The sequence below is a fragment of the Marmota monax genome, unplaced genomic scaffold, assembly GCF_021218885.2.
Source record: "Marmota monax isolate L192 unplaced genomic scaffold, Marmota_monax_Labrador192_F-V1.1 WCK01_AAM20220418_F8-fsc00059, whole genome shotgun sequence".
Classification (NCBI taxonomy): domain Eukaryota; kingdom Metazoa; phylum Chordata; class Mammalia; order Rodentia; family Sciuridae; genus Marmota; species Marmota monax.
Genome location: NW_026693595.1, coordinates 6189814 through 6201932, shown reverse-complemented (window position 1 = coordinate 6201932; position 12119 = coordinate 6189814). Strand labels below are relative to the sequence as shown.

The window sequence follows — 12119 nt, the reverse complement described above, 5'->3', positions numbered from 1 at the left end:
GTTTCTGTGACAGGGGAGATGGAGGGCTAGTGGAAGGGAGAGGCACAGTTTTTGATTCAGAATACCTCTCTCAGTTACCTCTAGTGAAGGACAATGTGACATTGCGTATTGTCAAAAGTACCCCAGGTCACCATTTGGAGGAACTCTGGGCCTCTTACATCTCTTAAGCAGCCTTCTTTTTGTCTTCTTTATCTCTTGATTTTTGAATAGATAACTGTAAAAGTCTACATTATATAAAGAATATTCTCTAATACAGATCCAAGAAAATCAAACTCAATGGGAGCAGAGATAATGAGCAGCAAAGGTGTATTTTTCCTACAACCAAATGGTTTCCCAGATTTCTTCCCTCCCTTTCCTTTTCTTCTCTCACTTTCTTTCCTCTTCCTTTTGCCTCTGGATTTGTGGGCCAAGTGGTTAGTTTCAAAACTTCCTCTTTCTTCTAACTTCTGTTTTTCTCAGAAATTTATGATTTCTCAGAATAAAAATTAGACTGTGCAAAGATTTCCAGTGCATCAGATAATCAAAAGTCCAATTAAACATTGTTAAATGCCCAGGAAAAACATAGGAAGAATAACATAACAAACTTAAGAATTTGAAACTGATATAAGAATGAATGCTCTTGGCCTCTGAAGAAGTCAGCAAAAATATTATGCTTGATATCCTTCACAAATCAACTGGGTCAATGTCTGAGAGCATTGAAAAGCTTTTGCAAAATAAAGTTGACACACCATAATCTTTTAATGGCATAAATTCCCATTAGCTCAACTGCTGCATAAGTAATGTTCATTATAGTGATTAGAAATGTTAATTTCTTAGAGCGATAATAATTTCCTTTCATCTTTTATGGTGGTGTTTTTTAAACTGCAGGATACAACCCATTAGTAGATCATGAAATCAATTTAGTGGGATACAATCAGCATTCAGGAGAATAGAATAGATTAAAATAGAAAATATTAAATTTCACTGCATATTGTCCATGTAAATATTATTTTAAGTACTTCAATTTCAATTTTCTCAGTGCATATGTGTAGCTGCCTGGTTATGGCATAAAGTGGATTTCATACTGTGTGTCATGCTCAAAATAGTTGGAAAACATGATTCTCTAATATAACAAGTGAATTCTAACACTGATCTAAAGGTGTTGCACAATTTGGAATCTCATAAATGGGTGAAAGGGCAAGAAAATATTTCATTAGAAGATGACAGTCATTTTATTTTTACTGATAATTGGATCACTTCCCTATTTGTTAGGAAAAATTTTCAGGATCATAATATGTTTCATTTCCTATTATCAACATGCTAGGGATATCTTGGTGGCATACCTTAGTGAGGCTATCTAGTTGGACTGTCTTTACCATTTACCAACTTGGGCATGTTTCTGAATTGTTCTGTACTTCAATTTCCTTGTCAATAAACTTTTGATAAATTGGTAACTGAATTTTTATAAAGAACAAATGAGTGCTGGGGTTGTGGCTCAGTGGTAGAGCATTTGCCTAGCATGTGTGAGGCACTGAGTTTGATTCTCAGCACCACATGTATATAAATAAAATGAAGGTCCATAGACAACTAAAAATATTTAAAAAGAAAGAATAAATGAATTTACACATAGGATACACTTAACACAGTGTTTGACATAAAGCAAATACTCAATGTTATTTACTAATATCATTATGTTTTCCTACCTTTATATAAGAAGAGCAAATATGATAAGAGTTACTTACTTTAAACTTTTATTTTTGTCTGTGACAAAAGAAGAATGGGGCCCAGGGTATGTTTTGTGATTCAGCCCATGCACAGTTCCTAGTCCTTTAATTCTTCTGTCCAGTGTGGATATGTTTTTAGCTCATTGAAATGAAATGTTTTAGACCATAATTCTCAACCTGGGATACATAATATACTTTATAGGATTATGAATCTCCTGAAATGTAATCACAATTTTGAATGAATGTGCATGTGCTTTTGAGGAGTGTCCACAGGACACATAGCCTCTATTGTCTAAGGGTTCATATGTGGCATAGTGAAGACTAAGATATACTTGGGCCCAAGAGTAGGTTCACTAATTAGCATTGTAACTTTAGCCAGTTACTTAACCTCTTATAGTTTTACTTAATCTATAAAATGGGAACTAAAAATATCTCCAACAGCAGATAGTTCCAAGAATTAATGTTTATAGGAGTTGTAAAGAATTTAGCACAGAGGTTGCAACATGATAGGTTTTCAAGAAAATATTAATAGTGGAAAAAGAGTAGGTATATTGGAAAAATGGAATGAAATGTTATTCTGAGGTCTAACTTTGGAATACTGAATCAATTGCAGAATCATTGAGTAATCTATAAATTTCTTTATTCAACAAAAATTGATTGGATGCTGCTGTAATTACAGGCGTACAGGTGGTGCATGCCTGTAATCCCAGTGGCTCGGGAGGCTGAGACAGGAGAATCACTAGTTGAAAGCCAGCCTCAGCAATAATGAGGCACTAAGCAACTCAGTGAGACCCTCTCTCTAAATAAAATACAAAATAGGGCTGGGGTGTGGCTCAGTGGTTGAGTGCCCCTGAGTTCAATCCTCGGTATTTGTGCCTCCCCCCACCAAAAAATAAAAAAATAAAAAGAATTGATTGAATGCTGTCATGTGTTGGGGATTGTGCAAGGTCCTGAGAGTGCAGTAATGCACAAGACACATTCTCTGCTCCAAAGAGTTCTTAATCTAGGGAGGCTGCAAACATAGCCTCCAGCCATGTAATAAACCAGCCACATGATGAGCACCACAGCAGGCAAACTTACGGAGCTAAGGGAGGATGTAGTAGACATTTCTGAGAACCACCGCCAACATGGCTTGTAGTTTAGTTTTGTCCTGTGATTCCAGTTTGAATTTTAGAACAGAACAGGCATAACCTTGTTTCATTATTTTAACACTGAAAATTATTAGTCAAATTCATACAATTATTAAGGCACATCAAGGATGAAATTTGATCTGTAAAATCTGGAGGACACGGCTCATCTCTCGGATATGTTACCAGAGACGAGGACAGGTAGTGAGATGTCTATAACACTGGGACTAGAGAATAGGACAAACTCACCATATGAATTAAAATCCCACAACCCAGGGTATTTCTACTTTTGCAGGGAGTAGAGTTGAACTTAATGCTTATTTGAAACAAGTATAGTAGCCTAAATTTTTTTGTTTGTTTCTTTATTTTTTCCCTTTAATGATTTTTAGTTTTTCAATTTTAGTGCATATATTCAAATACACCCTCATACACACATAGATGCCATAGTGAGTATTTTTTGAAAATAGATAAAATAATAATAATTATTAAATGACCTTGTCTTACATTTTATTTCAAACTTTTCCTTATATATTTTTATGATTCAATGGATATGACTAGGGCCATAGTGTATTAAAATTGAGTCACATTGTAACAGGTCTATTACAGAAGAATTTGATAGTAGTAGCAGTAGTAGCAGTGTCTTATGGGAGAGTTCCTCATGTTATCAATAACTAGATGTGTCAGGGAATCATTTGGGATTATGCCCACTAATAGGAGACATGAGGTTGTTGTGTTAATCTATTTAAATCATTTTTATACTCTCTGGATGCAGAAACTCTTTTACCTTTGAGTAAAGCTGTCAGGATAGCTAAATCAATGTCCTGGTGTCCTTCTGATCCCATCCGAAAAACTGTAATCTGCAATTTAAGACAAGGTGATCATTAGCAATGTATTTTTCCCCACAAGAGAAATTAAGTCAATGAGAACACATCTAAACAGAGGCCATTTTAATATCTATAAAGGAGATTCTTAACCAGAGGGCAAGCACATAAAGATGCAATGAGAACATTTTGTAATTCATTAAGAGGGAGATGCATTAGCAGCCTCCAAACAAAGCCACCTTAAATAATTACATTGATTATAGATATAAGAGAAACCAGAAACCAAGTAAAATGTTCTCTTATCATTTCAGTTTTAAAAATAAAACTTGTAGGATTTACAAAAATGTGTAACCTTTAATGTAAATATGAGTGCAGAAATTGTGTTTAAAAAAGAACTAGTTAGTATGCCTTTTAGTAACTGGCCCCACTGTTTGCAACCACCGTCACTGCACTCTCTCCTCTGCAGTGGCTACCTACCCAAGAGTTTCAACATTGTGATGCCTCTGACCCTTCAATCCTCTCAATGACCTTAAACCTCCTTTAGAGTATCTTGAAATCCAGGTTGTAAGGAGTAGAAAGTGGGCAAAACAATAACATTTTTCTTTTTTGGTAATCCAGGGATGAAAAGTATTTTCTGGGGAAGAATAATAGGGAGGAGAATGAAGAGATGACAATGAAGAATTGATACTTGTAGAAGACTTGACTGCTGATGTATTTGTGTGTGTGTGTGTGTGTTGGGGGAGAGCGCGCTAGGAGATGCGTTCTAGAGAAACTGTTACTAAGAATTGATGCCCTTATCGTAAACTAATGTTGGGATAATCTTTACTTTTATGATGTTAAAGAATTCCTCTTATAACCATAACATTTTCTGACACTTAAAGAAAGTCATGAGAAATGTTATTTGTAGGCACCTACTATGGATCACTAAAGGCCTGAGTTTATGTTTCTGGGAGGGAACTTATACGCACACATACAAAATGCCAGGTATCCATGTTGGGCAGAACAAGATAAATTTTTATCTTGTGTTTGAAGTAAGAAGTGAATCCTCTAACCAAAAGGGGTCAAGTAGGCCCCTTTCTTTGCCACTTTACAGGATGAAGATTATAGAGAGAAAGAGTATTCAGGTTTGGGAGACAAAGAGAAGCAGCATCGTAAGGCATGGACGGCATTTTGAAGGAAGAGTTCGATAGCAAAAGGCTCAGTATGAAGGAAGGTTGGAGAACAAGTGCCCCAGGAAAGAATAAGGCTCATTAAATGAGTCCCTGACACACGAAAGGGGTATCTCATCCTAGCACTAACTGTAGGGCACAAAAACAATGTGGTTAAATATCACTAATTCCTAGCCCAAACCAGGCTATCAGATGATTTTAGAGCAAAACTTGGCATAACAACCTGCATATGGAGAATTTGCATTACAAAGTTAGGTTAATCTTTCTCAAGGAATTTTTGGTCATCTTCATAAAAACTTAATTAAGATGCTCATTATGAAAAAGCGCAAAACTTTGCTGAAGAACAGGAAAGGATAAGTGGAGGTATATACTAAGTTGACTGATGGGAAAATGCAATATAATTAATATGCTATTTCTCATTAAATGAATATAGAATTAATTATAATTTCAATAAATATTCCAAAAATATTTTCATGGTCTTTGACGGATTGATTCTAGAATTCACCCAGAAAGGTAAATTTCTTAGAATTAAAGAGCAAGAATGTAGAATTCATCTTACTGGTTATAATGCTTTCTAAAACCATAGAATTTAAAAGAGGAATGAAGGGAGGGAAAAAGATTACACTAGTACTTGTTTCTTTTGTACCTGTTTATGTCCAGAGGTCAGAGCCTAGGATGAATATAAAGCAGAGATTGTGAGGTGAAATGTCTTCATAGGCATTTGGACTAAAACATTTTAAAAATTAGAAAGAACCAAACAAAATCTATCAGTGTGCTATGTTTGGGTTATGGCCATAGTTACAATCTCAGATAAAGACTATCAGTTGGAAGGGTTCCCCAACTCTATTATATTTGTCCGGAAATCTGCTCTGCATAATCACAGGATTGGCCAAGGTGCCAATTTGACCTCGTTCTTCTGATGCCCGCACTTTGCTGCATAATTAGCAATCACTTTTCAGATAGAAATTTTTCTGGAGCAGCAAATAGATATATTTTGTTGGGAGTCGCCCTGGCTCCAAAGACTAACTTCCCCATCCCCCAAGAAGAGCCGTCCAATGGTGAGCCCTGCTGGCTCACATGATCCTGATGTCCAATGGTGAGGGCTCACATGATCCTTACCCACCAATCAGACTTGCCCTGCTGGCTCACATGATCCTTACCCACCAATCAGAAAGCACCCCAGCCAACTGTCAATCGTTCAACCATTAAACTGTCATAACTGTCAAACCACCCCCAGCTCTATAAATATGCAGAGCTGTTCCTCAATAAACGGGCATTTTCTCCAATGGCAAGCCTTGATTGTTCTTTCATTGGTGCCGAAACCCGGGAGGGGGAATGCCTCGCTGCTCGAGGGCCCCCTCTCTCAAGGCTGGTCGTCCTTGTCCACTCTTTCGAGCGCTGCTACTCACACAACACTGGCTCTTCAGTAGGTGAGTTCCACTATCAGGTATCCAACTTCAGACGGGCTATGCAGGGGCTTTGACCGTGATCGTGATCGTCTGGCAAACCTCTGATGCCCAATCTGGAGGAGAGAACGCACCCCACCACGACCTTCATGGTCACGGTGGACTCTCTGGAACCCGGTTCATGAGCGGGAGGTCCCGAGGGGTGGAAGAACAGGCACTCCTCTCTCTTTCTCTCTTAACCACCCTTGTCCCTCTCCTGACCTATGGGGGCTTCTTCTTCCCTCCCTGCAGACTCCCCCTTATTAAATTCTACACACAAGATTGGCCTTACTATCAATTGGACAATCAAAGTCAATGGCCCCCAGGAGGATCCCTAGGTCCAGCAATTCTCAGAGATCTGTTTAACTTCTGTGAGTGCTCGAAAAAGTGGAAGGAGATCCCCTATGTTGAGGCTTTTTCTCTTCTTCGTTCTCACCCCGACCTATCCTGCAGATGAACCTCCTCCCTACCGACCTGCCCCGTCGGCTCCGTGCAGCCCCTCAGGTGCTCCCCCTGACTTGGCCGACACCTTTAGTTCCCCCAAACTAGGTCCCGCCCCTAGTCCCACAAACCATGGCCCCTTTAAGAGAGGTTGCTGGACCTGAGGGCATTATCTGGGTACATGTCCCATTCTCTATGAATGACCTCACGCAACTCGAGCAAAGGTTGGGCTCATTCACCACAGAAGAGAGTTTCAATGGGTCCTCCAGGCTTATAGCCTCATTTATATGTTATTGGCTAGTACTCTCCTTCTTGAGGAACATACCAGAGTCTGGGAACTTGCCAGAGTCCATGCAGATGAAACTCACCAAGTTAATCCCAATCACCCTCCAGGGCCACTTGCTGCCCCAGATCAAACTCCCGACTGGGATTATACACAAACTGGCATACAGAGTAGGGACCGATTCTCTGCATGTATTATTGCTGGGCTCAAAAAAGCAGCACGTAAGGCCGTCAATTTCCAAAAATTACAAGAGACCTCATTGGAATTTCTGGATCGGCTTACGAAAGCCCTTCAGCACTAACCTAGATCCCGAAACCCCAGATGGCCATCATGTCCTTATGACATATTTCCTCTTGCAGAGCTACCTCGACATCTGGGCCAAACTAAAAAAGCTCGAACATAACCCTGCCACCCCCAGACTGAGAAATTTCAGATGCTTGCCCAGGCCCTGCAGGGTGCTTCCTCTGGTTGCCGCCCACCACCGAAAACCCCCCTGGGTGCCTGCTTCAAGTGTGGCAAGGAGGGACATTGGGCCAGGGCATGCCCCGCACCACACACTCCGCATACTCCATGCCCTAAATGTCAACAACAAGATCATTGGGGCTCTGACTGTCCTAGATCCCATAGAAGACCTATGGCCAGGGAACCCCCCGACCTTCTGGGCATGGCAATCAATTGACGGTTCCTTGGGTCCTTGTCCCCGGCTGTAACAATCAATAGACAGGAACCCAGGGTGTGGATTCAGGTGGATAGGTGCAAGATTGACTTTCTCCTTGACACCGGGGCTACCTTCTCAGTCCTGACAGAATTCTGGGGGGCAAACAGTGCCGTCCACCTCTCCTATTGTCAGGGTAGGAGGAAAGACCATCTATCTAAGAAAGACTCCCCTATTACTCTGTTCCATAGACAACTTCCCATTCTCTTAGACGTTCCTAGTTATGCCCCAATGTTAAGTTCCTTTGCTCGGCCGAGATATTCTCTCTAAATTCAATACAACAATCAACATCCAGGCTCCTGGCATCAGTCAGGCCCCAGAATCAGCCTGTTCATCTTTTCTTGTCCTTTTGGCAGAAGACTGGCCATTCTGCTCCACTTGTGAGGCTGACAAGAAACACCATACTAACCTGGTTGACTCGATTGTATGGGATACCCACACCCCCTCCATCATTTCCTGCCCATCAGTTAACATTCATCTCAAAGATCCTAACACCTTTCCCAATCAGGCTCAATACCCCCTGTCCACAAAAGCTCTTCTGGGCCTACAAATTATTATTCAGGACCTTCTTAGCAAGGGGTACTTCCATCCTGCTCATTCCCCTTACAATACTCCCATACTAGTGGTAAAAAAGCCCAACTGGTCCTACCTATGACTTATCAACACCTTCGTTAGGCCCATACATCCTTTGGTTCCCAACCCATACACTCTGCTGTCTCAGATCCCCCACACTGCCACCCACTTCTTGGTCATAGATTTAAAGGACATCTTTTTGCCTTTAACCTGGACTGTCCTTCTTCAGGGATTTTGAGATAGTCCACACCTCTTTGGACAAACCTTGGCCTCCAACCTCCAATCTTTTCACCCCCAGAGCCCCAAATCCACCCTCTTGCAATATGTTGATTATTGTCCAGCAAATCTCTTTGCCCACCTGCGGGGAGGAAAGCACCCCACCACAGCCTTTAAGGCTACGGTGGCCCTCAAGGACTCCTTCCTTGGGCAGATTTGAAAGTCCTAGTCCTCTCACCTTAAGACTTGGCCACTAGACAGACACTTACCCTCCCCTTCCTCTCCCCTCTTTCTGGGCCCGGGAGTATCGACCTCTCCAGAAGGGGTCCCGAAAAGCCTTGGCCAAGGTCTCCCACGGCTCCGGCTCCATCCAGGACGAGAGCTTCGACTGTCAGGATTCGGTGACTACCAATCTCTGCAGCTCGAACCTGCCACTTAGGCACTCCTGATTTTTTGGTTCTAGCGGGGATGCCCCTTTTGGTAATAAATCAGTTTCCTCCTTCTCTGCGTCCTCTTCTCTCCTCCTTACATGGGTAATGTGTCCTCTCTGCTGGTCAACTCTCCCTTACAATGCCTCTTGGATCAAATATAGCACCCAGCCATGGCCCACTTATCCCTTAGACGACCAAAGCAGATGGCCCCTTTTTGGGTCCCTGGATCCCTCCATTCTAAGGGATCTCTTCCAGGCTTTCTTCTTGCTCTGATCCAATCCTGCTCTCTGCACCTCTTGCAAACCTCTACAAATTCTTCTAGCCCGTCCAAAGGGTGCTCAACAGATGACACAGTTCTCCTACTTAATTTCTTGGCCTTAAAGGGATATCGGGCCTCTCCACAAAAGGCCCAAATAGCATGTATCTAGGGTTCTCTATCTCTTAAGGGAAAAAGGCCATTACAGTAGACAGAAAACAGCTTATTGTGTCTATACCTACCAAAGACCAGAGATGACTCTCCTTCTTGGGTTTGGCTGGGTACTTCAGGGCCTGGATTACTTTTGAATTTCTCCCTCCTCACCAGGTCATTATATAATCTAGCCAAGGGCCCCCAAGATGAACACCTACCCTCAGCGGTAGGGAAGCCCTTTACAAAAAGACCCTCCTCTGGGCATCCTCCCTGCATCTCCCTGACCTCTCCTGACCCTTCACCTTCTATGTACATAAAAAACAGGGACAAAGTCTGGGCATTCTGGGTCAAGAATATGGCCCCACATTTGCACCAGTGGCCTACCTATCCAAACAGTTTGACCCCACCATCAGGGGCTGGCCCCCATGCCTCAGAGCCCTAGAAGCAGCCCATGACCTCCAGAAAGAAGCACACAAGCTTACCTTTGGCTCCCTGCTAACCATCTCATCTCTTCACCATCTAAAGGATTTCCTCACTTACATGGGGCTACAGTCACTTCCTCCTTCCAGAGTTCTATCCCTCCTTGTCTCATTCCTTGAAAATCCCTCCATCTCTTTTCAGTCCTGCTCTCCATTAAACCCTGCCTCCCTCCTCCCATCTTCTCTCTCACAAGATCCCATCCACAAATGCCTGGAGGTATTAGAGACGATTTTACCCTGCCCTACCACCATTTCTGAGGGACCCCTGCCCTCTTATACATGAAGGGGTTAAAATGGCGGGGTATGCTGTCGTTTCCCTCTCATCCATCATAGAGGCAAAACCTCTCCACCCAATACCACCAACCAACAAGCTGAACTCATAGATACCACAAGGGCATGTGAGCTAGTGGAGGGAAAATCCCTCTCCCTATATACAGATTCCAAATACATCTTCCATATCCTGATCTCCCACGCAGCCATTTGGAAAGAAAGGGGGCTACCACCAGAGGGACGGCAGTCATTAATTCCACACTTATTTCTGGTCTACTACGAGCCTCCAGGCTGCCTTTCCAACTGGGAATAATCCATTGCAAGGCCCCACCAAACTGACTCCTCTCTTACTACTATGGGGAATTCCAAGGCCGATCAAGCGGCTCCACCAGCCGCCCTACAGAGCTTTACCTCCTCTCCGCTACTCGTTACCACCAGGGATCAGCCCAAAGATCCCCAACAACTCTTCCAGTTTCTTCACTCTCTATTCCATTCTAGTCCACAGAGTCTCATTACTTTCCTTCACTTCTTTTTCACCCTTTCCCCACATGATAAGACCCTCCTACCACAGACCACTTCTGCTTGTCAGATCTGCCAGAGAACCAACACCAATACTCCATTAAAACTTAAACCTTTCCCTTCTCATCAGGCCCACGGTCATACCCCGGCTGCAGACTGGCAGATTGATTTCACCAACATGCCCCGAGTAAAAAACAAGCCTTTCCCACTTCTAACAAGCAGGCCTCCACAGTAGTTGACTCACATAATCCCCCGTTTTTGGATGCCCACTTCTATCCAATCATACAATGGCCCAGAATTCACCTCGCAGGTAACTCAGGGAAAGAAAGGGGGCTACCACCAGAGGGACGGCAGTCATTAATTCCACACTTATTTCTGATTTCCTTCCTGACTCACATGCTATCACTCCCTCGGCATTTCAATTGCCCTTACTGCCCCCAGGCTTCTGGAAAGGTTGAAAGGGCCAATCGTTCCCTTAAACAGACCCTCACCAAGCTCACCATGGAATTAAGCCTGGACTGGGTAAAGGTGCTCCCCTTGGCTTTATTGCGCATTAAGGCCCTGCCAAAGAAGCCTTCTAATCTCTCACCTTACGAAGTCATGTATGGCCATTCCCTTTTTCCTCCCGATTGCCTACAGAACCCCTACTCATCTCCGAAACCTATGCTCTGCCCCTCCTCTTCCATCTACGCTCTGAACTCTGGTGCTATCAAATCTGGCTCCTTCCTGACCCCAGTCACTTTCAAAACCCTACCTCCTTAACACCTGGTCAACTTGTTTACTGTTGCCTACGGGGGGAAAAGCCCCCTCTAAAACCAAAATGGGAGGGTCCTGCTCAGGTGACTATATGCACTCCCTTGGCCACCAAACTCAAGCTGTCTAATAACCAACTTACCCCATAGATTCACATTTCCAGGCTTAAGCCCCGTGCTCCTACCCCTTCATCAGAAGAGCCAATGATCATCACCTGTCATTAAGAACTCTTGTCATCCCTCCCCACAAGATCTCCTCAAGCTCTGCCTCTCCCATGTCTCTGTTCTTAGCTCAATGTTCCATAAATGGGTTCTGCTAATGCTCCCCCCCTCATTTCTGGCCCCTCTTGAGTCCTCTCTTTGCCCTATATTCAAGGCAAGTGACCCTAAGGGTCCCCTCCAGCCAGACCCCCTTCTCTTCCTTACAGACCCCCTACTTGCTTGGATCTGGCTGGTAGTGGGACTGTTGTGTGTTGTTCTTCTGACAAACCACTTAGGTGTCCAGAGCATGGTGACCCCTGAATAAGTGTGATCATAATAGAGCACTTTACCAGTTGCCTTTTGGGCCTAAGGAAGAACATGTGTTTTGTTTACCCTCCCAGTTTTGTAAGAATTTCAAGTTTCAGTATTTAAAGTTGAGGTGTTTCACATAAAACCTGGAGAGATCTGACTGCTCTCAAAGGAAAATATGGTAACAATGGGCCAACATCCTCCCTTGGCCACCTTTGAGAAAAGCAAAGAGAGAAGCAAGATGGTACACCCAGGT

At 43.0% G+C, this 12119-nt stretch overlaps 1 protein-coding gene across 13 annotated transcripts in view; it reads right to left on the bottom strand.

The window, feature by feature from the left end:
* The window catches only part of Trpm3 (transient receptor potential cation channel subfamily M member 3), a 536247-nt gene that overhangs the window by 132524 nt on the left and 391604 nt on the right, over positions 1–12119 (bottom strand). For all 13 annotated transcript variants that reach the window (XM_058584013.1, XM_058584014.1, XM_058584015.1 and 10 more), the window contains one exon: positions 3615–3687. In XM_058584013.1, coding sequence (XP_058439996.1) covers positions 3615–3687 — 73 coding nt within the window. The remainder of the gene's footprint in view (positions 1–3614; positions 3688–12119) is intronic.